Source organism: Nicotiana attenuata, unplaced genomic scaffold (genome assembly GCF_001879085.1).
Source record: "Nicotiana attenuata strain UT unplaced genomic scaffold, NIATTr2, whole genome shotgun sequence".
Classification (NCBI taxonomy): domain Eukaryota; kingdom Viridiplantae; phylum Streptophyta; class Magnoliopsida; order Solanales; family Solanaceae; genus Nicotiana; species Nicotiana attenuata.
The window spans coordinates 623249-650529 of record NW_017670317.1 but is presented as its reverse complement, the minus strand read 5'-3'; the positions used below and the strand labels follow the sequence as shown (position 1 = coordinate 650529).

Below are 27281 nucleotides of genomic sequence, written 5' to 3'. Positions count from 1 at the left end.
AACTAGGGTTCAAGTAGGGTAATTACTCTCTTGAGGTTTAACCCGTTAATTGGGACTACCATTTCTCATAGGTCCATCCCAATTCCTTGTTGGGTCAATTTTGGGGTCATAGACTCTCTTTATCAAGAAGAGTTAAACCCACCGAGCTAGAATCAGTGTTTGCAACCACCAATCCTTAATTAAAACCTAAAATTAACCCAAATAGCAAACACCCAATATCAATCTATCCTTAGATGGCAACACCCATCAATTACCCACACTAGGGTTGAGCCACAACCCTAGCTAGTGAGCTTAGCTACTCATGCTAGATGCAAAAATTAAAGAAATAGATGAAGAAGCAAACATATTAATTGATTACTAAGGAAGAAATACAATATTGAAGGTCAAAAATGCCAAAAATGGCTAAACCCAGTGTTCTCACGAGCTCAGCAGCTTCAGAAAAACAAAACTTGACCTAAAAATGGGAAAAGGATCTATTTATAGTGGCTGGAAAAACTGGACAAAAATACCCCTACGGGGTCAGCGCGAGCCGCGCAAAAGGGTAGCGCGGCCGCGGGAGCTCTTGAACTCTTGAAATTTAACTCTCTGAAGTTGAGGAACGCGGACCGCGCAAAAGTGTAGCGCGGCCGCAGGAGCTCTGGCGCGGACTGCGTAAGTGTGACCGCGGCCACGTGGCTTGCTCTAGTCCCAACCGGCATCTCTCTGAATCTCTTCACGCGGGCCGCATGAAAAAGTTGCGCGGCCGCGTGAGCTGAACGAGAGCCGCATAAATCCAACCGCGCCGCGTTGTGAGAGCCCTGAATATGCACTTCTTTGAATCTCCTAGTGCGGCCGCGTGCACTTTTGTGCGGTCCGCACTAGGCTCTTTTTTCCATCACTTTACTTGGCCTTTGATACTTGAGCAGGTTTCACTCCGTTTCGAGCCGATCTTTGACATTTCAGTCACTTTGTCGCTCAAACCTGCAATCAAGCACAACCTGTGAGCATTTTGGGATTATTTTGTATCAAATTATACTCAAAGCATAGGCAAGTAGGGGCATAAAACACGTTAAAATCCCACTTATCATACCTCTTATGGGATGATTGGGTATTAGAGGTATGTTGTATACTCGGAAGGTGGAGTTGGGATCGGATATGGTGATGCGCGTGCTGTATGGAATTGGGGACTGGGAGTTCTCATAAGCAGGTTAGGTCGTGGCTATGGACCGCGTATATCGGTCTTGTATGGTAACTGTTGGAGGTTTGTAGACCCGAGTGGATCCTTGTTTCTTAGTATGCTAGATTTTGGGGTGATATTGGGTATGGACTGGTGGTCTCTGTGTCGTGTTATTGTGGATTATCATGCTAAGACAGTGACGTTGGCTATGCCGGGGATGCCACGGATTGAGTGGCAAGGTTCGACGGATTATGTTTCCAGTAGGGTGATTCTTTTTTTTTGAAGACCCAGCGGATGGCTGGGAAGGGTTACCTTTTTCCTATTGGGCCTTTGTGATGGATGTCAGTGCAGAGACTCCCACCATTGATTCAGATCCGATGGTGAGGGATTTTCCGGATGTGTTTCTTGCTTCCGGGCATGCCGCTGGACAGGGTTATCGATTTCGGTATTGATTTGGTGTCGGGCACCGTATCGTATGGCACCGGCGGAGTTAAAGGAGTTGAAGGGGCAGCTTCAGGAACTCCTTGATAAGGGGTTCATTAGTAGGCCAATATGGAGGTGTGCTTAACATTGAGTAGGCTTGGTTGACTCCGAGTTGTATTGTTGAGGGATGTGTTGATTCGATTGTTATTGAGCTTATTAGTGATCTGGGGAGATCTATGAGTTACCTTTCCGTGTTGCGAGTTGTTAGGATTTGTTGGTTATAGGCACATGTGGTGCGGTTTTATTGGGGTCTCTCAGTGGAATTCGAGCGGGAAGAGTATTGGGTGTTGCTCGGCGGATGGCGTATCGGTTGTGTCCTTTCGGGTCTGTGTAATGTTTTGTCAATTGCTTCGTCGTGGTTATGCTGATTTGCTTTGGTTCTAGACATCAAATTGCGTTTGGTTGTCGATTTTGAGCATAGTGACTGGAGGTATCTCATGTGGGCCAGTGTTTGGATAGGGTCGCGCATTTCAGCGAAGTTATGTGGAGGTATGATCCTTCGGGCTAGATTCGTGTGTCCTGTTTCTACGAGGTGTGATGGGTTCTCAGCATTTGGTGTGGTGGTACTGCTGAGCTTGTGGTATGGCTCTCTCATTTGAGTCTTTTCATGATTTGAGTACGTTTAGATTGTTGCTTATTGGTGCGCGGATTGCACGAGTTGTGGCTCTAGATTGTATTGGTGTGTCATGTCACCAGAATAGTTGTGTTGGAATTTGATGAGAATGTTGGGATCTAGAATGAATACAAACGGATTCGGTTTCAGCGTGTTGGAGGGATAATATCAATGTTCGGCTCAGAAATTTGCTATGGTTCTTGCTAAAGGAGAAGTGGCTTCACGAATGGTTGATCTGAGGAGTGGTTATGACTTCCTATGTGTTTCATTTATCATTGGCAGTATAGGGAAGTGTTGGAATGAGGCTTTATTTGATAAAAGGCTTATTATCGAAATTCGGATGTTTTGAGCAACTGCTGTGATTAGAAGTTATCGCTACAAGTGTTTGCGTTATGTGGGGTGTTGTAATTGCACCTGAGGCTGCAGGTATTGGGTTATTACAGCTTGTTCGGGCTTATTCAGAGTATAAATGTGAGATTCTAATCTTGTAGATGATTTCAGAAGTGGAAATGTGGTTCTAAGGTTTATGGGCTAGGTTGGATTGCGAAATTTCAGTTACATTGTGTTACCGGACCTATATGAGATAGGGTGACGTGGAATCACCCCCGGGTATCTGCATGGTAAGGTTATACGGCGACTTGTTGGCTTTTGGAACAACTATGGGCACATTCGAGGACGAACGTATGTTTAAGTGGGGGAGGATGTAACGACCCGACTGGTCGTTTTGAGCTTTTGCACTTCGCTCGCCAGTTCTCAGGCATGACTAGCCCCGTGTGATGTATTATGACTTATGTAAATCGTCGGTTTTGGTTTTCAGGGTAATTGGAATGAATTTTGAAGAAACGGTTCTCAGTTTGAAGCTTAAGATTTGAAAGGTTTGACCAAGATTTGACTTGTTGGTATATGATCTCGGATCAGAATTTTTATGATTTGGTTGGCTCCGTTAGGTGATTTGGGACTTAGGAGCGTGATCGGAATGTGTTTTGGAGGTCCGAAGTAGATTTAGGGTTTGGCGAAATTGGATTTTTGGCATTTTTCGGTTGATAGGTGAGATCTCGATATAGGGGTCGGAATGGAATTCTGGAAGTTGCAGTAGCTCTGTTGTGTCATTTGGGATGTGTGTGCAAAATTTCAGGTCATTCGGACGTGGTTTGGTATACTTTTTGATCAAAAGCGGAATTCGGAAGATTTTTGGAACCTTAGGCTTGAATCCGATGTGTTTTGGGTTGATTTGATGTTATTTGAGGTGTTTTGAAGATTGGTATAAGTTTGAATGGTAGTATAAGACTTGTTAGTGCTTCTGGTTGAGGTCCCGGGGGCCTCGGGGTGATTTCGGATAGTTGGCGGAAAGTTTAGAAGTTAGTTTTGGCAGCTGAAGATCTCCCATTGCTGTCATAACCGCACCTGCGGCTAGGGGACCGCAGGTGCGGTATCGCAGATGCGTGGTTGGAGCCGCAGATGCGGCCAAAGGCTTGGTGGAGTGAAACCGCAGATGCGGTATGTGAACCGCATCTGCGCGACCGCAGATGCGGAGAGAGGGTCGCAGGTGCGGGAGGCGGCTTAAGTGATGGCCGCAGAAGCGGTTCATGGACCGCAAAAGCGGTACCGCAGAAACGCTATCAGGGCCGTAGATGCGGAATCCCTGGGCTAGAAGTATATAATGTTTCCTTCGCGAATTTTTGGCTAAGTACTCCATTTTTGAAGACGGGAAACGAGCTAGGGCAGTGAATTCAAGGGAAAATCGAGGTGAATCAGTTGGGTAAGTTCCCCAAGCTTCATTACTTGAGGTTATGATCATTTTTCCGTTGGTTAATCATGATATTAGTGGAAATTAAGGGTAAAAAAAAATTGAGGAAACTAGGGCTTGGAAACTTAGGCCTTTGATTGAGGTTTTGAAGGACCAATTGTGGTCGGATTTCAGAACTTTTGATATGTATGAACTCGTGGGGAGATAAGGAATCTATTGATGTGAATTTTATCGAATTCCGAGACGTGGGCCCGAGGGGTCGGGTTTTGGTAATTTCGGGAATTTTGTTGTTTTTCGATTATTTTCGAGTGGCTTTGTTCCCTTAACATATTTTGATGGTTACATTCTGATTGTGCCTAGATTTGGAGCATCCGGAGGCCGATTCGAGGGGCAAAGGCATCTCGAGCTAGAGTTTGGGCCGGATTGAGGTAAGTAATGATTGTAAATACTGTTCTGAGGGTATGAAGCCCCGGATTTCACATCGTTGTGCTACTTTGAGGTGACGCACATGCTAGATGACGAGCGTGGGGCGTGCACCGTTGGGGATTGTGACTTAGTCCATCCCGTACGACTATTAAGTCGCGTATTTTACTTGGAAACTATTTGATATTGTTATATTTTGGAGAGTATTATTGTGTTTGGGGCTAAATGTCGTGTCTGGGCCTTGTGCCGATTGTTTGGACCCTTAGGGGCTTTTATTACTGATTTCCTCACTGTTTTTGGTTTGATATTTACACTCAGTCTTGCTATGTTCTTACTGCTTTCATAACTCAGTTTTATTCACTCCTCTTGATTTCAAAAAAAAGATATTTTTAGCCGAGTACTTATTTTACTGGCAGCCCGAGGGGCTTGAGTGAGTTCTGACTGAGTGAGGCCGAGGGCCTGTGTTGTGAGGATGTTATGGGATCGGGCTGCACGCCGCAGCATGTGGTACTAATTTGTGATATGTGAGAGGCCGAGGGCCTGATTTATTATGCCACGAGGTGGCTTGTGATTGATACGAGGCCGAGAGCCTGTTTGATTATGCCACGAGATGGCTTGATATTGCGCTTGGGCCGTAAGGGGCCCCTCTAGGAGTTTGTACACCCCCAGTGAGCGCGGGTACCCAGTGTGGTGATCCTGTTTATTATGTGAGGCCGAGGGCCGGATTGATTATGCCACGAGATGGCTTGTTATTGCGCTTGGGCCGTAAGGGGCCCCTCCCGGAGTCTATATACCCCCAGTGAGCGCGGGTACCCAGTGTGTGTGATGTGTTGTAGCTCGAGGGGCTGTTGTTGTTTCATATTGAAGCCCGAGGGGCTGTTCTTGATCTATGTTGCCCGAGGGGCGGTTCTTGATTCATGTTATGCCCGAGGGGCTGATTACGAGTGATTGTGAGGTAGCCCGAGGGGCTGGTTCTGTTGATTTTATGCCCGAGGGGCGGTTTACGGTACATGTTTTGCCCGAGGGGCTATATACGTTTCTATCATTTTTACTCACTGATTTTATCACTCGTTTTGAAACTATTGGAAGTTGTTTTAAAAGGTTTTACTGAAACTGAGCTTGATTTACGAAGTAAATGATTTCTGTACTGTTTTGGTAATGTACTATATTTGCTGTAGCGTCATGACGTGGCTTACGTGTTTTCTTACTGCTCAGCTTTCATTTACTTTTATTACTTACTGAGTTGGCGTACTCACATTACTCCCTGCACCTTGTGTGCAGATTCAGGTATTATTTTGAACCCGGTAGCGGGTGTTGATTGCTCAGTGGTAGAGTCATTGGAGTTAGCAAGGTGGCTGCCCGACGTTCGCAGCACTGCTTTTCTCCCTCTTGTCTTCCTTAGACTGTATTTAGTACATTTTAGATTCTTAGTTGTGTTTAGACCTTAGTAGATGCTCGTGACTTGTGACACCCCGATGTCGGGCTTGTGTATTTATTCCGCACTATCCATTTAGACTTACATCATGAGATTGTTGATTAATAAATGGTATTTTGTTGATTAATAAATGGTATAAAAATGACTTTTATTGAATAATGGTTAGTTCAGGAGTTGTGTCGGCTGGCCTAGTTCCACGATAGGCGCCATCATGACCGGGTTGGTTTTAGGGTCATGACAGGAATCATCAGGGACTATGAAGGATCGAGGAACCCTGTAATCATCATCTTTGTCAGTTCCTTGCTTCTCTGATTGGGCCGAGGCTGATGTCTGTGGTTGCTATTTGACCTCCTATTTTCCCTTCCAATTTGACTCTTTCTTTGATGAGAGTGCCGATATAGATATCACTTCGTCGACGACAAACATTTCCTTGGTGGCAGGTTGCTCCCCGTAGACTGTTTTGACTCCCTCTGGTGTTGGGAACTTTAGAAATCTGGTGAAGGGTCGAGGGCACTGCCCTCATGTTGTGGATCCACGGCCTCCCAAGTAGGGAATTATACCTCATATCGCCCTCGATCACATGGAACTTCGTTTCTTGGACGGTCCCAGCCACGTTTACTGGCAAAGTTATTTTGCCTTTGGTGGTTTCACATGCCATGTTAAAGTCGTTTAGTACTCGGTGCAGGCACAACCTGACCCTGTAGGGCGAGCCGTTCTACGACCCTTGATCAAATGATGTTGGCCGAGCTACCTGGATCAGTTAAAACACGTTTAACTTGAATTTTATTCATAGGTATAGATATTACCAGTGCGTCGTTATGGGGTTGTACAATCCCTTCTTCATCCTCGTCATCGAAAGACAAGGTCCCTTCTGGTACGTAATCCCGAGTTTGCTTCTCCCTCGTGATCGACGCCTTGGTGCGTTTTAATACTGGTCCTTGAGGAATATCGACCCCTCCAACGATCATGTTAATCACATGATGTGGCTCTTCTTGTTCGTTCTGTCTGTTTGAATCTCTATTTTTGAAGTGATTCTTGGCCCGATCGCTTAAGAATTCCCGAAGGTGCCCCTCGTTAAACAACTGGCCTACTTCCCCCCTTAGCTGTCTACAATATTTTGTTCTATGACCATGGGTGCCATGATACTTACACATTCGGTTGGGATTTTTTTAGGCTGGATCAGTCGGTAGAGGTCGAGGCCATCTAGTATCTTTGATACATCTGATGGCTGATGCGATGGAAGATGCATCAACGTTGAAGTTATATTCCGATAGTCGTGGTGCTTCTTTGGGGACGACGTCCCTGTCGAAACCTCTCTTACTCATGAGTCCCCGTGAATTTTGACCTCGATCATTTCTCCTCTCATTCCGTGCAGAATTTCATCCAGATCCGCTGCCTCTTCGGTCCCCATTATACGGTTGATACCGATCTCTATTTGACCTTAGTTCTCGGTCAATATCTCTCTTGATTTTATCTACGGGCCTGATAGGATAAATGGACCCTGTAGGAGCCCCCAATTGACCATCCTCGACTCTGATCTTCGACTGATACCGATTGTGTACATCGACCCAAGTGACAGCTGGGTATTCAATAAAATTCTGCTTCAACTACTGTGAAGCTACCGAACTTCGAGCGTTGAGACCCTGAGTGAAAGCTTGAACGGCCCAATCGTCGGTGACCGGTGGCAAATCCATCCGTTCCATTTAGAATCAAGATACAAATTCCCTGAGTTGTCCTTCTGCCTTACCTTGAAAAGGTCCGATTTCCTCGTTGCGACTTTTATGTCCCCGGCGTGAGCCTTTACAAAAGAATCTGCAAGCATAGCAAACGAATAAATAGAATCAGACGGTAAATTATGATACCATATCATAGCACCCTTTGATAGAGTCATCCCGAATTTCTTCAGCAAGGCAGATTCGATCTCATCATCTTCCAAGTCATTTCCTTTGATAGCACACGTGTATGAGGTGACGTGCTCGTTTGGATCAGTCGTCCCGTTATACTTAGGGATCTCGGGCATACGGAACTTCTAGGGAATTGGCTTTGGATCCGCACTTGGGGGGAAAGGTTTTTGTACAAACTTTTTAGAATCTAGTCCTTTCAATATTGGCGGTGCCCCTGGGATTTGGTCGACCTTGGAGTTACAGGTTTCCACCTTCTTATCGTTTTCCTCGATTTTCTTTTCCCCCGTCTCGATTCGCTTCGTCAGTTCTTCGAGCATCTTTATGATAGCAGGATTAGTCTTTGAGTCTCCCTCATTCGATTTCCTCGTAATCGATTCGACCCTGTGTATGACTTCCTGGGGTGGCTCGAGTTCGACCCTACTCGGTGTGTGATTCTGATTTTGGAGCTGGGCTATTACTGCATGTTGGGCCTGCAACATTTCGAAGATCACCCGCAGGCTGATCCCGCCATCTTCACCACCATGTGTGTTCTGAGTAGCTGATCGAGTACCCTCGCGAACGCTGCTTTCGGGATCGACGGACATATTTCTATTGATGCCTACATGCGAACTGACGTCGATCGGATCTATAGCCGGAACTCCATCGAGGCCAGCAGGGGGCACAACGTTTTCTGGTGCAATGTTCTCATTTTGGCCGTGGTGGCTGAGATCATTGTCAATGTGTTGAGGTGCTGATTGGGAGTTTGACATCTTTCAATCCTGTAATCAAAGAAATTTCAAAGAACAAGTGTAAAATAGTGTGTGTTACGAGAATTTGTACCATGCAATCACTATTATCCTTAGCCCCACGGTGGGCGCCATACTATTGACCTTAAAAATGGATAACAATTGAATTTGTATTGTAGTTTTAAGGATACGTGATTTTACTTGGCATAAACTGATAAAAAATGCAGATTGCTATTGAAATTGACTGTAAGTAGAAATAAAAGCAAACCAAATGAGACGTGTAACCTAGGCCCTTAAGCTAGATCGCCCTCGAACCGAGCAGGTATTCTACTGGGAAATAAGAACGAAGTAACAGTAACAGAATATTGTGAGATTAAGAGAAATATAGCATATTGCTTTATGTAACGTGATATGCTTTACAAATGATGAGCTCTCCTTTATATAGTAGGGGATACCCTTAGTACAATTCTAAATATGGTAAGAAATCTCAAGATTAACTTATAAATAGGCCTTGCCTTGATATATGCCGAGATTTCCGCCGTGATCCTCGCCCGATCGCGGATATGTTGGCTTTTCGTTACTAGGCTTGGTAGGTTTCCCTCGATCTTGCTGGATCTCTATCCCGCTCGGTCTCGGTCTTGGCTGATATCGATCTCGATCGGTCCCTGAGTCACGAGCTTGGCAATCTAACTTCGTGTCAAGGTCCGGTATGACATTGGGTCGAACATCGGCTTGCCGCCCACCCCGATCTGGATTAATCATACAAGCAAGCCCGATTTTGACCGTATAGTGTATTGTTTTTAAAGGTCAGCGGTTAAGCTTTAAGCCTCCCCCCCCCTAAACCCCGGAAAAACCTCAAGCCTTCCTCCTTCCCAATTCCAATCTTATCGATCTCCAGAACTCCCATCAAATCCAATAACTAAATGCGCTATACATTGACATATATTGGAGTCCAATGCGAACCATTAGCAGAGTGTTCATAATAGGGAATGGCGTGGCTGGTGCAGAAAATCAGTGCTTCGGTTTGGTTCGAGCTCTGGGCTTATCCCATCGTCAAACACTCTATGTACGAATCTCTTTCCCTTGCTCTTTCACTTCCCTCATTGAGTGAATTGTTTGCATGTTTTGAAATTCAGCTGTGTTTTGTGTGCTAGAAAACGAACTTTGTTTGTTTCGATATACACGTTGCTAGAAATGGGTTCGAAAGTTTTTTCACCCAAAAGTTCAAATTTTTAGCTATTAATGTTAGTATCGTTCTTATGTCTTGTTCTATGAGTTCAATTTTAACGTTCTTAGTATTGACCCATTATATTTTTAATGTTATGGGTTCTAGAGGTTTTTTTCACCAAAAAGTTAAATTTTTTAGCTATTAATGTTGTTGTTCTTGTTTATGGGCTATAAACATAGGCTGATCTAGGCTTTAAGCTCTATGAGTTCAATCTTTAAGGTTCTTAGCATTGACCCATTATATTTTTAATGTTATGGGTTCGAGATTTTTCAAAAAGTTAAATCTTTTAGCTATGAATGTTAGTGTTGTTCTTGTTTCTTGGGTTTTTAATGGGCTATAAATTAAGCATTAATGCTTCTTTTTGAGTAATATTTTGCCTGCAGAGTGCTTTTTGTCCATACTTGTATTATGTAAGTTATGTATGCTGATTGAAAGAAGCAACTTAAACTATTCATCAGTGGATTTCTTTTTTTAATTGACAACTATTATGGAGTTATTGATTGCAAGTTGCAGCAGTACATTTCTAGTCTAGTCAACATTGTCCTATTCTTCACGGTACGTTGAATGGAAATAAGGAGTTTTATGCTGCAGCATGTCTGCTAGTGGACCATGTTATGTGGATAAAAAGAGCACTATTTTCTTTGTTGATTTAGATTTTGAGGGAAAATTAACTGCGCTATTAGTTGTGTACATTATGAAGTTCCTGTTCGGCATGGTTTTTTAATTTGGCATTATATGTATCTGGTGTTTGCGATTGTTTTATTCATTATTGTGCAGCGAGTTATTAGGCCACAAGGAGATATTAACAAGCGACTTCAATGGTTACCTGTTTCTCTCCACAAAAAGTTAGAAAATGTCAGAAAGTTGATTTCTAAAGATTCACTACCGACTCAAATTGCAGGTAGAGGACAGAGATTGATGCCTCTTCCTGCTGAAAGACAGGGTACTATGAGTTTCTTCAAGTTCACTCATACTTAAAGCAATGGTAATACCATATGTCAATGGTTTGTGCTTTGCTGGTGTTGATGCAGTTGTTTCAGATATCCCAGAAGCTGATGCAAAACATATTGCAACACTGGCATGTGAAGCATTTGCCAAGTATGTATCGTTATAATATATATTTGCTTGCTTTCAAATGCATTCTGTGATCCAAATGATGTGTTTCAAGCTATTGGTCTGAGCAGTATCAGAGCAATGAACTGATCAGAAAAGGGTGGATTTAATTTTTTCCATAGCGACCACATTACTAGTTCCTTTGCTCATTGTTTTAAAAGCGAAAAGCGCCTAAAAATGACATAGTTTATGTGACTTGAAGCAAAAAGCGAGAAGCGAAGTGCAGTGGACACTTCTTTGAAGTGAAGGGCACAATTTTCTGATACTTAAAAAATTCCAAACGCACATGAACGTAGTACTTTTATAATCAACTTATAACTAAAATAACTAGTTTAGCATCCAATATTCTACAATGCTGATATGAATTCAACTCCTCAAAGTTGAGATTTAAAGAACCAACTGCTTCTCGTTTGGATTACATTGCGCCTCATCATTTGAAGATCATGCTTCGCTGTAACACACAGTTTCAACTTTCACCATGGAGGGACTCCACACTTCGCATTGCTTCATCACTTTAGGCGATGAAGCGATGACTTTTAATAACACTACATTTGCTATTAGCAGCTAAGAACTATAATTTGGCCTTCTGTTTGTGAAACACACCGATATGTATATGGGCACCTGGTTTAAGCACTTATCCTGTTGCTTGATCATTTCTATTTTGTTGTTGAATGTCATTGTTGTTTTGAAAATGTAATGAAAATTTTATTAGAGAATAGCACCTGGAAAGTGCAATAAAGTTGTTGAACTTCATTATTGAGGATAGGTGTGTGGATGTTGTCATCCTAAATCCTACAGAATCGGAAGCTGAACATAGATTGGGGTTTTAGTTTGCGTAAATTGAATTCTCTATGGACAATGATTTGGAGGAAGAAGTTGAGGAGTGGGACAGGTTTGCTGCCGATGTACAGTGATATGAACAGTTTTTTGGGGATTCTTGGAAATTCTTTTCATCTTAATTCTTAAGCTTGAACATAATGAATATTATTGTTGGACTTGAGCACTTGAGCTTTCTAAATAATTGAAGTAATCTGCTTAATAATAGAGTTTTTTTTCCAGGGTAAGTCCGACTTGATAATAGAGTTGAAGGCTCAGATTTGGTACATACTACATACTACATACCCCGATATACATACTCAGTGAGAGAAAGAGAAAACTCTCGTTAGATATTGTACGTCTCTTATTACATATCCCCACTTGTCCTAAACTTCAGGAATAGAAGTAAGAAGGGGAAGAGGAAAAATTGAAGTATTCCTTAAGGATCTTTAAGCATCACCTTGATTTTTAAATTAAAGTTCTCTTATCCAGTTTCTATCCTTCATGTGAAACTTTTTATTTACCAATCAAGGAAAAGTTTCACATGAGGGATAGAAGCTGGATTATAGAATTTTTATCTAAAAAAGAAGTTGCATTGTAGAATTCAAGTTCAAGCATTGTTTGCTAGAATATTCTCTTTGATGTAATTTCAATGGATTAGAAATGTGGCAATAGTTTTTTCGGACTCCAAATCCTTATTAGTCAAATAGAATTCTAAAATAACTTGGGTATTTTCTATTAAGTTACTTCAAGATAAAAGTCACGTGGTATAGTGACTTGGCTCCCAAACAAACTCAAATGTCTCTTTCAGAATTATGGGAGGTAAAGGAATAGCTAAGAAAGTTGAACCAAAAAATGTAAATCTAAAACCACAAAAAAGGGAACAGGCAAAGGATGCACAATTACTTGAAAAATGGACTCTGCCGGATGATGTAGTTTTTGAGACCGAGCAAACTATCTATGCTTGTCCATTGCAATAGTTCTTAAGCATCTGCAACACTGATTTCTCATGAGCTTGTTTACAACTTCCTTATTTGCAGGAGGTAGTTCTGGCTCAACTCTTGCTTTTAGATGTTAACATTACATCTGATATTTCTGTTTCACTTTCTCTCAAAATTTAGGGATGGTCCATCATTAGTTGTTGCATCAGGTCGTGATACTATCTCCATTTCAAGCTCAATAAAACAGTTAGCTCCAGAATATGTTTTCGCTGTCCAGGTTCGACAAAACTAAGCTTTGTCGTATGATAAATCAGCACTTTTTCACCCAATGATGGAATTGCCTATTTGGATAGATGAATTCAGAATGCTGCTTCGTTATTTTTTCTGAATATCTAATTTTATTAGTGCGTCTGACATTACTCTTTTTCTCATTTTTGTTGGGATAGTCCTACAACTTTGAAAAGCTTTCAAGAGTTGTGTCAGGTCATGCCAATTTCAACCATATATAATTGTCACTTTAGTGGTCCTTTTCCTTTTAGGACTCTATTCCTTGATATTGTTAATATCTTTTAGACACATAAAAGCTTAGATTCTTGCTTAACTATTGACCAGATCTCTTGGTTCTTCTGAATCTTTTCTACGCACTTTGGTCATGACAAAGACAGAGGGAAGGAGGGAGGGATCATGTATCGAGTGATCACCTATATAAATAGTTTTGGCTTTTTCTCGTATTCAAATAAATATAAACTTCTAAAATCAATACTAAAAGGCTTTTCTCCATGCCAATGTTGTTTGAGATTTCCTTCATATTTGTTTTCCTTCCATTTTAGAAGTTCCAAAGGAGGATTAAAATGAAAGTATGCTAATTCTTGTGTTATGTTTTCAGATTCAACATCCCAGATCACGTCTAAATAGGTTTGACCTAGTGATAACACCTCGTCATGATTATTATCCTTTGACACCAGAGGGACAAAAGCAAATTCCTTGGCTTCTTCGAAGGTTGATAACACCTCGCACTTCTCCCGAGAGACACGTGGTATGAAAATTTCCTGAAACCTCTTGCTTGCATGAATTGGGAGTTCTTTACCACTACATTCTGTAGACATCTTCACTAAAAGAGTTTTAAGGCAGATCCTGACCGTCGGAGCCCTTCATCAAGCTGATTCTAATGCACTGAAAGATGCAGCTTCCACTTGGCATGATGAGTTGGCACCTTTACGGAGACCTCTGCTTGTGGTTAATGTTGGAGGGCCTGCAGGTAATTTGCGTATTACGGATTTTTTTCCCTTTGCTGTGCTTTGCTATTTTGGTGTGAAGGAGCGATTGGTGTTTGAGTTAGCAATCCGTAATCCTTGTGGAAACATTAAGAAATAAAACCAGGTTCTGAATGTGCTTTAGCCACAATGGGTTTCATCTGTTACCGTAGAAATAATTGTGTAAACATACCTTTGGTTTAGCCCTTTAAGTTCTTTGAGTTCATTTGCTCCTCGGTTATTTGCCACTTATTGATGGCGTTCTTCTTATTGTCTTGTTGAGGAAGTTGTAAATTTCCTTCTTTTGTTTTGGCTCACAAGTCTTTCTTTCCAGGTCATTGTAGATATGGTACTGACCTAGCACTGGAGCTAACAGCCTTGCTGCTGAATGTTATTCCGACCTGTGGGAGCATCAGAGTATCTTTTTCTCGTAGAACTCCTTGTAAGGTATATGACTTATCAGTTTCATCTGTCCATTTTTGTTCTGGTGATCGGTTGTTGATATTGTAGTTAACAGGTCTCAGATATCATACGGAAAGAACTTGGAAATCATCCTAAAGTTCACATTTGGAACGGTGAAGGTACTATTGACGCAATGATTTTTTTCCTGTCCTCTGTATAATAAAACAAATTTGTTAATAGAAAAATAAGCAGCAAAAGGAAACCATTACAAGAAGTTTGAGCTTGAGCTAAACAAAAGGGCTTTCTGATGTCAAATTTGATTATCCTTCAGCAGAATTTGTATAAAGATTCAACAGAAAGAAGGGGATATAATTGCCATTTAAGGATACACAGGAAAAAGAAGTTTATATGGTTTATTACCCTGTCAGATGCCATTATCAAAAAAAAAAAAAAAAAAAAACAAAACAAAAAAAAACCCTGTCAGATGCGCTTCTGTTGTTTTCATTCAAACAAACTGCATAACATTCTTTCTTCTTCCTCTGCCCGCCCTACATAAAAGAAGAGGACCACATGGTCGATCTCTTTTATAGAGGATTTTGCTTGTCTTTCATCCTACATATAGATGGAAGACAATTGACAGAATAATCTTCCATTGCACTTCGTGTTGTTTGCAATATTAACAAGAAATTATCGTATGGCAACAAGTGCACCCGACTAACAAGAATATAAAGCAAGAGATGGGATGTTCTGAGATGATATTTTAATCTTTTTCCCTCGAAGATGGGATCTGGTTGATACTGCAAACTCTCGCCCAATTCACAGAATTGTTCTCAATAGTGTCTATAGTTGTATTTCCTACTCGTGCCATCGACATGACGTATATATGCTTTTTATATTAAATTTTCAGGTCCAAATCCGCATATGGGGCATTTGGCTTTTGCAGATGCTTTTGTTATCACTGCTGACTCGGTTAGTATGTTAAGTGAGGCTTGCAGTACAGGGTATGTTGGCCTTTGTTGATCTTGTCAAATTCAATGTCCCTTCTGTTCTCCTTTACATGAATATTTCATCTAAAGAGTTTAAGGTTCAGGAAACCTGTTTATGTAATTGGTGCTGAGCGATGCACATGGAAATTCAGAGACTTCCATCGATCCTTGAAGAATCGAGGCGTGGTTCGTCCATTCACTGGAAAAGAAGATGTGAGTAGAGCTGTATTAATTTATATTGCTAAAATAAAATAGTACTTCTAGTTTAATTCTACTTCTTTGAGTTTTTGCATGGTTAGATAACACATACAGATAGATATTGGTTTGCTGGAAGATGACTGTGCAATATGCTTATCTATTCTTATGGCAGTGACTACTATTTAATTTCTAAAACTACTCAGAGCACTATATAAGTATATAGTGCTGAAATACAATTGGAATTGCATAATTTCGAGTGCCTTTGGTAAATATCTTTTCTTGCTGCGACCATACTTGGAATATTAATGCACGTCTTTCATTTGGAACTCAAGTGAATTCAACAGTTATGGACGACATTAAGCTCACTGTCACCAGGCCTGCATGAGCATGCTGCCTGGAATCAAAAGTTATTATCGTATTGACTATGTCTTACAACTTGTCTGTCTTATATTATAGATATCTGAAAGTTGGAGCTACAGTCCCCTGAATGATACTAAGGAGGCTGCTGCCCAAGTGATTAAGGCACTAGCTGAACGTGGATGGAGATTGCCAGCATAATTTGTTTTCAACTTCAGGAGCGTCAGCCTTGATAGTGACATACTAACAAGTTTTGCTCCCTGAAATACTGTTGCAGGAAAGAAAGGGGGGAGGAAGTTTATTGATTTACTATCCTTAGGAGAAGTATGTATTCTGCTCGTTTGGCTGTTTGGTTGTTTACTTACAGTTTAAAAGGATTAATGTAGCAGTTTAGGGTGCCTCTCAGGCCTCAGCTTCTTATACTTCCTGAGAAACAAGGGAAATATTTATTACCCCTCCTCTTTCACTTCCTAATTCCACACCTTGTTAGTGTATCTATTTCACCCTATCCAATTATAGGTTATTTTTGTTAGAATTGGCTTGCTCTAGGTCAGCCAAGTCTAGGTTATTTTTGCATCTCAAATTCAGTTAAGTCCTGGCAATTCTTGTATATCCCTTGATTATCATCACTGGACAGTACACAAGATTATTATGAGTGTCCTCTTTATTTTATTGATTTCAGGTGAGTTGAGAAATTAATTTAGATAAATATTAGCATGTTTAAGTGGTCTGATTCATTCGTTGTGTACCTGATTTCTGCCTATGCAATTTTCATATATTTACCTTTCTCCCTTTCTGCTTACCCACAGCATAATGCGTGCTTGTAATTGATTGCCATTAGTTTCTAGGTTTAAATATCATTTATCCTAATTATCCAATTAATAACAACTAGAAGGTAGACCGGTAAAGATGTATACATAATTTATTCAATCACTTAATAAAAGAAGGGGAACCTTGGAGTAACGGTAAAGTTATAGGTCACGGCGTGAAAGCAGCCACTAATGCTTGCATTAGGGTAGGTTGTCTACATCACACTCCTTAGGGTGTGACTCTCCCGAATTCTGCCCTGTCACTTAATAAAAGAAAAATATTACTTATCAGAAACTAGCCCTCCCTGGTATCTTAATCTGAAATTGACATTTTGTCAGCCTTCTCAATTAAATGTTAAAAAAATGATATTTCATTCCCATCAATGGTATACTTAAACCATGTAAAGAAGGCCTGGCTAGGAATTGCTAACTCAGATTAATCCCCCGATTTATCTCTAAATACAGGACACGCTATGATTGAAACAGTATTTTTTTTTTGTATCTGTTATTGGTTATAAGAAAATAAATACAAAAAGGAAAAGAAAGCCATCGTATTTAAGATAACCCTCTAAAGAGAAAAAATTGATGAATTCGTGAAAGTAAATATTCCTATGATCCAATTCTTCAATTACTTTATTAAGAAGCTCTTTTGGATTAAATATCTCAACAAAATGTAATAGATGGGTGTATACGGTCAAGATCGCGTGCCTTCGCTCTATAGGCTCGAGGGATCGCCTTAAGCCCGAGTTCAGGCAAGGTCGAATTTGAGCCCGATGGATCGGACTCGAGCTCGAAGATAAGATGCAAGGCTCGAGGATCAGAGTGCGATGAATACCGAAGCTGAGTACGCTCGACCTCGAAATAATGCCGTTATGGATTTCTAACAGAATGAGCGAGATTCCTGTCACGTCCCCAAGATCATGGCACAAATCCCGGAATAAGATTGTACGGTTCCGTACTAGGCGGTTAGACAACTCTACCAATAATATTCCTTACTGTAAATAGCAATGTACCTTATTTAGGGTTTCCCTATTATATAAAGGGTACCCCAATCATTTGTAACATCATCTAATCATTGGAAAAGAATATACTATCCTACTTTTCTCGCTTATTGTTCATCAGAGGTGTCCTTTTACTTTATCGTTCTTACTTTATTGTTCTTGATTCATCTCGAGGTCACTGAGCTCGAGGTCGATACCGCTAAACAACACTAGTTTGATTTACTTGTTTCTTTCATTTATAACTCACATTTCTTGATTATTAATTGGTATTGAACTTAATCACATATCTTTAAAACCACAAATCAAATTTAATTGTTACTCGTATTTTCGAGGTAAACAGTTTGGCGCCCACCGTGGGGCTAAAGATAATAGTGATTATTTCTTTACTGATTCTCATTACACACGTTATTTTTACGCTTTTTCTTGGTCAAGATTTTCTGATTCTCGGGATTAAACATGTCGAACTCGCAAAGTGCACCTGTTCATGACAATGAAGGTCCTGGATTTCATGGGGAAAACAACAATTTAGGGGTCGGTGTACCACCGATAAACCCTGGGGAGGTGCCAAATGTGGAACCAGTTGATGTTAGTTCACACATTGCTTTGAATGCATATTTAGGCGCAGACCCCGGAGGGAGTGTACGCAGAGAAGCCCGATCTGGGGGCCAAGGAACACCAGGTATAGGAGATGGGGGAGTCAGCCTCCAAGTGATATTCGAGATGCTGCAAGCTCAGCAGATCGCCATCGCCCAACTTCAGAGTCAGAATAAAACTCCGAGTGTAGCTGAACCAGAAAACACTCGACGTGCTGAACTAGCGCCAGAGAGGTCGAACAGAAATAACTCAGGGACTGACCCCACCATTATGAGGATGCTCGAAGAGCTTACCAAGAGGATCGAGTCCGAGGAAAAGAAGATTGAGGACAATGATAAGAAGGTGGAGACTTATAACTCCCGTGTTGACCAGATACCAGGGGCACCTCCAGTTTTGAAAGGTTTAGATGCAAAAAAGTTCATACAAAAACCGTTCCCTCAGAGCGCGGCTCCAATGCCCATCCCTAAAAAGTTTTGCATGCCCGATATACCCAAGTATAATGGGACAACCGACCCTAACGAGCATATTACTTCATACACTTGCGGGACCAAGGGAAATGACTTGAACGACGATGAGATCGAATCAGTATTGCTAAAAAAGTTTGGAGAAACATTGTCAAAAGGAACTATGATTTGGTATCACAACTTGCCTCCTAATCTATTGATTTGTTTGCTATGTTAGCATACGCCTTCGTGAAAGCACACGCGGGAGCCATAAAGGTGGCAACGAGAAAATCGGATGTCTTCAAGATAAAACAAAGGAAACGAGATGCTGAGGGAGTTCGTGTCTAGGTTCCAGATGGAGCGAATGGAATTACCACCGGTCTCGGATGACTGGGCAGTACAAGCTTTTATGCAAGGTTTGAATGAAAGGAGCTCGATTGCGTCTTGACAATTAAAATAGAATCTGATCGAGTATCCAGTTGTGACGTGGTCGGACGTACATAAGCGTTACCAATCAAAGATTAGGGTCGAGGACGACCAGTTGAGAGCCCCCTCGGGCTCAGTTCATCCTAACAGGTCGGCAGCTAAGCCCCCGAGGGATACAGACTGGGAATCGAGGTCAAACAAAGAATGATATCAGCCGTATGTTGATCGAAGAAACAATGGTTCAGGCCGTAACGCTCCTTGGAATGATCGGAGAAACAATCTAGGACAGAGCTCTCGGGGACTCATGAGTAAGAGCGGGTTCGTTAAACACACCGATCCCGCGGAGGCACCTCGATTGTCAGAGTATAATTTCAGTGTAGACGCATCAGAGATCGTGTCAGCTATTGGAAGAATCAAAGATACCAGATGGCCCAGGCCTATCCAAACCGATCCTTCTCAGAGGAATCCAAATTTGATGTGTAAGTATAATGGCACACATGGCCATAGAACCGAAGACTGCAGGCAGTTAAGGGAGGAGGTAGCTCGGCTGTTCAATGAGGGTCACCTTCGAGAATTTCTCAGTGATCGAGCTAAAAACCATTTCAGGGAGAGAGATGCAAGAAAAAATGAGCAGGAAGAACCACAACATGTAATCCACATGATCGTTGGCGGTGTCGACATCCCACAAGGACCTGTGTTCAAACGCACCAAGGTATCAATCACCAGAGAATAACGGACTCGGAGCTATGTGTCCGAGGACGTCCTATTTTTTTTTGACGAAGAAGCAGAAGGCGTATCCCAACCGCACAACGACGCCCTGGTAATTTCTATTCGTTTAAATAAAATTCAAGTTAAGCGTGTTCTATTAGATCTAGGTAGCTCAGCAAACATAATCAGATCGAGGGTCGGAATAACTCGTCCTACAAGATCAGATCATACCTGCGTCCCAGGTCCTAAATGGCTTCAATATGGCAAGCGAAACAACAAAGGGGGAGATAATCCTACCAGTAAACGTAGTCGGAACCATACAGGACACGAAATTTCATGTCATCGAAGGCGACATGAGGTATAATGCACTCCTCGGGAGACCATGGATACGCAACATGAGGGCAGTGCCTTCAACTCTTCACCAGATGATGAAGTTCCCAACAGAAGAGGGAGTGAAAACAGTCTACTGAGAGCAACATGCTGCAAAGGAGATGTTTGTTGTCGAGGAAGTGGTGCCGATACCAGAGCCTTCGACCTCAGAGAAATCGAGCACCAAAGGTAAGCAGGCGGCTAAATAGCAATCACCGCCCCCAGCCTCGACGGAATCGGAGCAACAGGTAATCGAAGACGAAGAAGAGGACTTCCTTACTCCTCGAACCTTCATCATTCCCGAAGAGTCCGATGCAACCAAATCAACTGTCGAGGAACTGGAGCAGGTCATACTGATCGAATACATGCCCAAGAGAAAGGTATATCTGGGAACGGGATTAACCCCCGAACTCAGGAAAAAAACTCATTCAATTTCTTATTGATAATATGGATTGCTTTGCTTGGTCCCATTTAGATATGACAGGGATTCCGCCGGAAATCACCACACATCGGCTTAGCATCGACCCCAGGTTCAAACTGGTAAAGCAAAAAAGGAGGCCCCCGTCCAAGGTGAAACATGCGTTCATAAAGGACGAGGTAACCAACTTCTTAAAATAGGGTCTATTCGGGAGGTAAAGTACCCCGAATGGTTAGCCAATGTAGTTGTAGTTCCTAAGAAAGGAAATACACTTATAATGTGTGTAGGCTATAAGGACTTGAACAAAGCATGCCCAAAAGACTCTTTCCCACTGCCCAACATCAACCGTATGATCGATGCCATGGCCGGCCATGAGATCCTAACTTTTCTTGACGCCTACTCCGGGTACAATCAAATTCAGATGAACCCGGAGGACCAGAAAAAGACTCTGTTTATTACTCTCTCTGTTTCATATTAAATGAGGTACTTTCCTTTTTAGTCTGTTCCAAAACAAATGACACATTTCTAAATTTGGAAATAATTCAACTTTAAACTCTTTCATTTTACCCATTTACCCTTAATGAGAAGTTTTTATAGCCACACAAATGTCATGGCCCCACAAACCTTTTACCCCTTAAGCTTTTAAGACCACAAGTTTCAAAAGTCTTCTTCTTTTTTCTTAAACTCCGTGCCGAGTCAAACTACCTCATCTAATATGAAACAGAGGGAGTACTAAATTTGGAACTTATTGGAAACAGCCTCTCTACCTGCATTAGGTAGGGGTAAGGTCTGCGTACAGACTACCCTCCCCAGACCCCACCTGTTCGGATCAAACTGGGTTTGTTGTTGTTGTTGTTGTATTGTTACAACGTAATGCCCCTCGGGCTAAAAAATGCGGGAGCTACATATCAACGCCTAGTCAACAAAATGTTCGAAGAACAAATAGGTAAAATAATGGAAGTTTACATTGATGATATGTTGGTTAAGTCCCTGCGCGCAGAGGACCATTTGAATCATTTGCAGGAAACATTCAAAATTTTGAGAAAGTACAGCATGAAGCTTAACCCGGAGAAATGTGCCTTCGGAGCTGGCTCGGGTAAGTTCCTCGGCTTCATGGTGTCGAATAGGGGTATCGAAATTAACTCCAATAAGATCAAGGCCATCGAGGATATCACGGTCGTGGATAGTGTGAAGGCCGTGCAAAGGCTGATGGGACGAATTACTGCCCTGGGTCGGTTCATTTCGAGGTCATCAGATCGGAGTCATCGGTTCTTTTCTTTGCTCAAAAAGAAAAAGGATTTTGCATGGACGCCAGAATGTCAGCAAGCCTTAGAAGAATTAAAGCAATATCTATCGAGCCCACCTTTGCTTCACACCCCGAAGGTAGATGAAAAACTTTACCTATACTTGGCAGTGTCCAAGATAGCGGTAAGTGGTGTACTAGTTCGAGAAGAGCAAGGTATGCAATTCCCTGTTTATTATGTGAGCCGAACTTTAGGAGATGCTGAAACAAGATACCCTCACTTAGAAAAATTAGCACTTGCATTGATAAGCGCATCTAGGAAGGTAAAACCATATTTTCAGTGTCATCCCATATGTGTGCTAACAACTTACCCCCTTCAAAATGTTTTCCATAAGCCCGAGCTATCGGGCCGGTTAGCCAAATGGGTCATCGAACTCAGCGGGTACGATATCGAGTATCAACCCCGAACGACCATCAAGTCGCAAATCCTGGCTGACTTCGTGGCCGATTTTACGCTGACCCTCGTACCCGAAGTGGAGAAAGAACTCCTGCTAAGATCGGGTACATCATCGGGGGTATGGACCCTTTTCACGGACGGTGCCTTGAATGTGAAAGGGTCCGGGCTTGGCATCGTCTTGAAACCACCTACGGGTGGTACCATTAGACAATCTATCAAAACTTCTAGGTTTACTAATAATGAGGCCGAGTATGAGGCCACGATTGCAGGTCTCGAACTAGCTAAAAGCTTGGGAGCAGAAGTTATTGAAGCCAAGTGCGATTCACTGTTGGTGGTAAACCAAGTAAACAAAAGCTTTGAAGTTCGAGAGGATAGAATGCAACGGTACTTGGATAAGCTACAGGTAACTTTGCACCGCTTCAAGAAGTGGACTCTGGATCATGTGCCTCGAGAACAAAATAGCGAGGCCGATGCACTTACTAATCTGGGATCCTCGATCGAAGAAGATAACATTGTCCCGGGGACTGTCGTCCAGTTATCGAGGTTTGTGGTTGAAGAGGGTCATGCCGAGATAAATTCAACAAGTTTGACTTGGGACTAGAGGAATAAATATACGATTATTTGAAAAATGGAAAACTCTCATCGGACCATAAAGAATCGAGGGCCCTACGAACCAAGGCTGCTAGGTTTGCATTAGATGAAAATGGAACATTGTACCGGAGAACGTTCGAAGGGCCATTGGCGGTATGCTTAGGGCCGGGGGACACCGATTATGTTCTACGAAAAATCCACGAAGGTACTTGTGGGAATCACTCCGGCGCCGAGTCTTTGGCTCGCAAAGTTATTAGAGCTGGGTATTACTGGGATAGCATGGAAAAAGACGCTAAGGAGTTTGTTTAAAAGTGTGATAAATGTCAAAGGTTTGCATCGATGATCCATCAGCCCGGAGAACAACTCCACTCGATCCTATCCCGTGGCCTTTTATGAAATGGGGAATGGACATAGTCGGCCCTCTACCAACGGCCCCAGGTAAAGCTAAATTTATTTTGGTTATGACTGATTATTTTTCTAAATGGGTGGAAGCACATGCCTTCGAGAAGGTCAGAGAAAAAGAAGTTATTGACTTCATCTGGGACCACATCATATACCGGTTCGGGATACCTGCCGAGATTGTATGTGACAATGGAAAACAATTCATCGGCAACAAGGTAACGTAGTTCCTCGAAGCACACAAAATAAAGAGGATCTTATCAATACCATACCATCCAACTGGAATGGATAGGCCGAGTCAACAAACAAAACTATCATTCAAAACCTGAAGAAAAGGTTGGACGATGCAAAGGGGAAATGGAGAGAAGTTCTACCCGAGGTCCTTTGGGCATATCGAACAACATCGAAGTCTAGCACGAGGGATACCCCGTTTTTCTTAGTATATGGCTCCGAGGCCCTTATCCCTGTCGAGGACGGAGAACCCAACTTCAGGTTTTGACATGCATCGGAGGAGTCAAATCACGAGGCTATGAACACTAGCCTCGAGCTATTAGATGAAAAACGAGAAGCAACGCTCGTTCAGATGGCCGCGCAGAAGCAAAGGATCGAAAGATACTACAATAGAAGGACCAACCTTCGACACTTCGGAATCGGGGACTTAGTTCTACGGAAAGTCACCCTCAATACTCGAGACCCGAATGAAGGGAAACTGGGCCCGAATTGGGAAGGACCGTACCGGGTCCTCGGAGTTATCGGTAAAGGGTCTTACAAACTTAGCACAATAGAAGGTGAACAACTGCCGAACAATTGGAACATATCGTTACTCAAACGATACTATTGCTAAGGTATGAATGTATCTTCCTTGTCCATTTGTATTTAAAACTAACTCATTGCAGATGTTCGATCGAAGATATCGAAGGCATCTTTTTACACGAAGGCCTTAGGTTTTAAAGCATGCGTTGCACTCTTTTTCCCTTAGGTCAGATTTTGTCCCAAATGGGTTTTACCGCCAAGGTTTTTAACGAGACAACAACTATATGCTACCTAAGAAGAACTCAACAGTATCCAAGGCTTCTTTTCAATCAACCTCGATACTGGGGGGCATCACCCCTCGGAGGTCATATTTTCGAGGAAAATACTTCACGCCTAAGAGGGCCTCGATAGGGAAACTTTGTAATGGGCCAAATGGTCAGATGAACCGTGTCCATATAGAATAGCCGAACCGGCGGCAAAACATGTACGCATGTATCAATAATTTGAAGAAGCATTCTGTTTATATCAAAAACACTTTGTGTCTCAAAGAAGTCTACTATTATACGAGCTCTACACTTATAATCCTACGGGAAATGGCTCAAGAGCCAGAGCATGAATGCAACCCCGAGATACTCGGGGACTGTCATCGATAGTCAACACTCGGACTCGTAAGACCTCAAAGAGGCATCCCCTCAATACAAAGGCCAAGTCCAACATACTCGGAGACTAACCTTTCGAACAAGTTCGAAAGGTTATCGAGAAACAAGTCCAAGAGACATACCCGAAGGCTACGGCCATATTAAAGGCTACGGCCATATCAAAGACTACGTTCATATAAAAAGGCTACGGCCGAAATAATGCAGCTCGAAGACGTCCGATTTCCGCCATAGAGTTAAGGCCTTCAAACACTTTGAAAAAACCAGTTAAATTAGGCCACCCTCGGCAAAAACAAAGATAAAGGGCTTTGATAAAATCAACCCTCAAATAATTTAGAGGCTTCAATAACATTAGCCTTCGAAAAAACCTCAAGAGGTATTCAATTATGTTTACACAAACAAATTACTAATAAGGTTCCGACCTGTCGAACCTTCGAAAAACCCAACGGGTACAAAAAACACATGCTAAGGCATAGTAGCCACTTTAGAGGCCAAATCGGCCCAACTTAAAGAGCCTAAGGGCTAACCTAAAAGAGCCTAAGGGCCGACCTAAAAGAGTCTAAGGACCGATATAAAAGAGTCTATGGGCCAAAACATATAGGTTTCGAGATCTCGTTCCCACTCAACTCGGACTCAAGGGTCCCATTATCCCGAGCTCACGCCAAATCAACTTAAGACTAGATCAAAGACTAACAAAAACCTTAAGAGGTATTCTATTCTAAGTTCGAGGATCACACGTTGATCACTAAAAAACCTAAGGATTGTTATATTCGGAGTCCGAGCCAAGGTTCATTTAATCATTGAAGTTATCAAATTTTTCACAAAATAAAGACAATGCGGAATTAAAGATGAAGCAAAGGAATTCTTTATAGAGATGTTTACAAAATATATTTACAATACCCACGAGGGGTCCTTGCATAAAAACACTGAAACAAAAGAAAGAAACCTAAACCTACTCTGGGCCACATCTTCGGCAGCTGCATCTTCGGGGACTTCATCTTCGTCTCCTCCGCTCTCGAAGCCACTAGCTGAATCTTCGTCATCAGAAAGTAAAGCGGCGGCCTCTTCTTCCGAAGTTTTTGCCTTATCAATATCGACTGAGAGATAGAAGCCGCGAGCATGCACCTCCTCGAGGGTTTCTCTCCGGGACTGTCGCCTGGCGTGGTCAAGTGCACATGATAGTTTGACTTCGGCCGCAACACAGATTTCCTTTGCCCGGGTGTTAGCTGCTTCAGCGTCATCTCGGTACGAAGATATAAATGCTTCTGCATCAGATTTAGCCTTGGCAAGCTCAGCAGCAGATTTAGCTTCAAGCTCCTCGATTTTACGGCTCCGAGCCAGGCTCTCCTCCTTCACACTTTGAAGCTGGCGTTCGATTGAAGACAGTTGCTCCCGAAGAGTATCTTTCTCCGAGGCGAGACGGTCCATGCCTTGCCTCTACCCTAGGGTCTCGGCCTCCTTCATCTTGAGCTCCTCTCGGAGCTGCTACACCAGCTCGGCCTTTTGTTGAGCCTGCAAAGTTGAAATGTTAGCCGACCAATCGGACAAATGCATAATAAAACTCCAAAGGGTATATTACCTTTTCGACAAGCTCGGTCCGTTCTTGACGAGCCTCTGCCAGTTCAGCTCGAAGGTCACTGATATCTCCCTTCTTTTTGACATAGAGGATCTTAAGGCCATCCCTCTCTTTCGAGAGCTTCTTGAGCTCGGCCTCACATCGAGCAAGCTCAGCTCGAGACTTGGAAAACGCCTCTCGATGGAGCGTCACAACCTTCACAAAAAAAAAAGTTAGACTCAGAGCAACAAGGATAAAACATAAGCGTAATTTTAAAGGACAGAAGCTTACTTGTTTGAAGAGCCGATGTGCCTCATCAAAAATGAAAGAAGCATCTGGATCGGGACCATCTTCGATCCCTGCAAGGAATTCTCGAAAGATATCGTGCCCCTCGTGGCTCGTCCCCACATCAGGAGTTCTCATGTTCCGAGCATCTCGAAATTGCCCCTCTGATCCACGTTAATTACCCCAAGTGATCCACTCGGGGCATTCTCCTCTCTTTGAAGGGCCTCGGGACCGGGCCCCTTGGTCTCACCCTCCAAATGACCTCCAAGACGAGGTGCTCTTTTGCTGCCCGATGGCTCGTGGACTTTGCTCGAACTCCCCTCGGAGATTTCTTCAGTTCTAGAATGAACCGCATCAGCCATCATCGGTTCAGTAGACTTCGAAGCGGCAGTGCTCCCTCTTTTCCGAACTACCAACAGGCAGTCGTCATCTTCTCCTTCTTCATCCTCGTCCCGAAAGCGTTGGGCCGTTTATGAAGATAGGACCACAGTATCAGCTTTAGGCTTTCGAGCCACGCTTTCCTTTGGCTTTGGGGGATTTGCAGGCGACCCCCTCTTTCTTTTCTTTTCCTTGGAAGGCTTTGAGATCTCTTCTTCACCGGGCGGGGGCGGCCGCATAGCAACGACGACTCCGAGGCCTGCATAAAGACAAAGTAAGTATTTCGCTGAGGAACACAAGTAAACAAGCAAGAGAACTCACCGTGGTTTTTAGCCTCCCATCGACCTTTGTCCAGATCACACCAGCAGCGCTCCGCGTATAAGGAGGTAGAGGCCAGTTTTCGGACCCAACCTTCG

The 27281-nt window shown here is 42.6% G+C and overlaps 1 protein-coding gene across 2 annotated transcripts; it reads left to right on the top strand.

Moving 5' to 3' along the window:
• Nucleotides 1-9295: 9295 nt before the first annotated feature.
• Nucleotides 9296-16456, top strand: LOC109237756 (mitochondrial fission protein ELM1-like). 2 transcript variants are annotated; one of them, XM_019404119.1, is made up of 11 exons: nucleotides 9296-9552; nucleotides 10492-10657; nucleotides 10746-10812; nucleotides 12765-12861; nucleotides 13471-13620; nucleotides 13716-13842; nucleotides 14172-14284; nucleotides 14355-14418; nucleotides 15147-15240; nucleotides 15330-15438; nucleotides 15880-16456. In XM_019404119.1, the coding sequence occupies exons 1-11, from the start codon at nucleotides 9442-9444 to the stop codon at nucleotides 15979-15981; spliced, it is 1200 nt and encodes a 399-aa protein (XP_019259664.1). In that variant the 5' UTR covers nucleotides 9296-9441; the 3' UTR covers nucleotides 15982-16456. The 2 variants fall into 2 exon arrangements, with proteins under 2 accessions (XP_019259664.1, XP_019259665.1); XM_019404120.1 differs by having other exon boundaries at nucleotides 9297-9552; nucleotides 10616-10812.
• Nucleotides 16457-27281: the final 10825 nt, after the last annotated feature.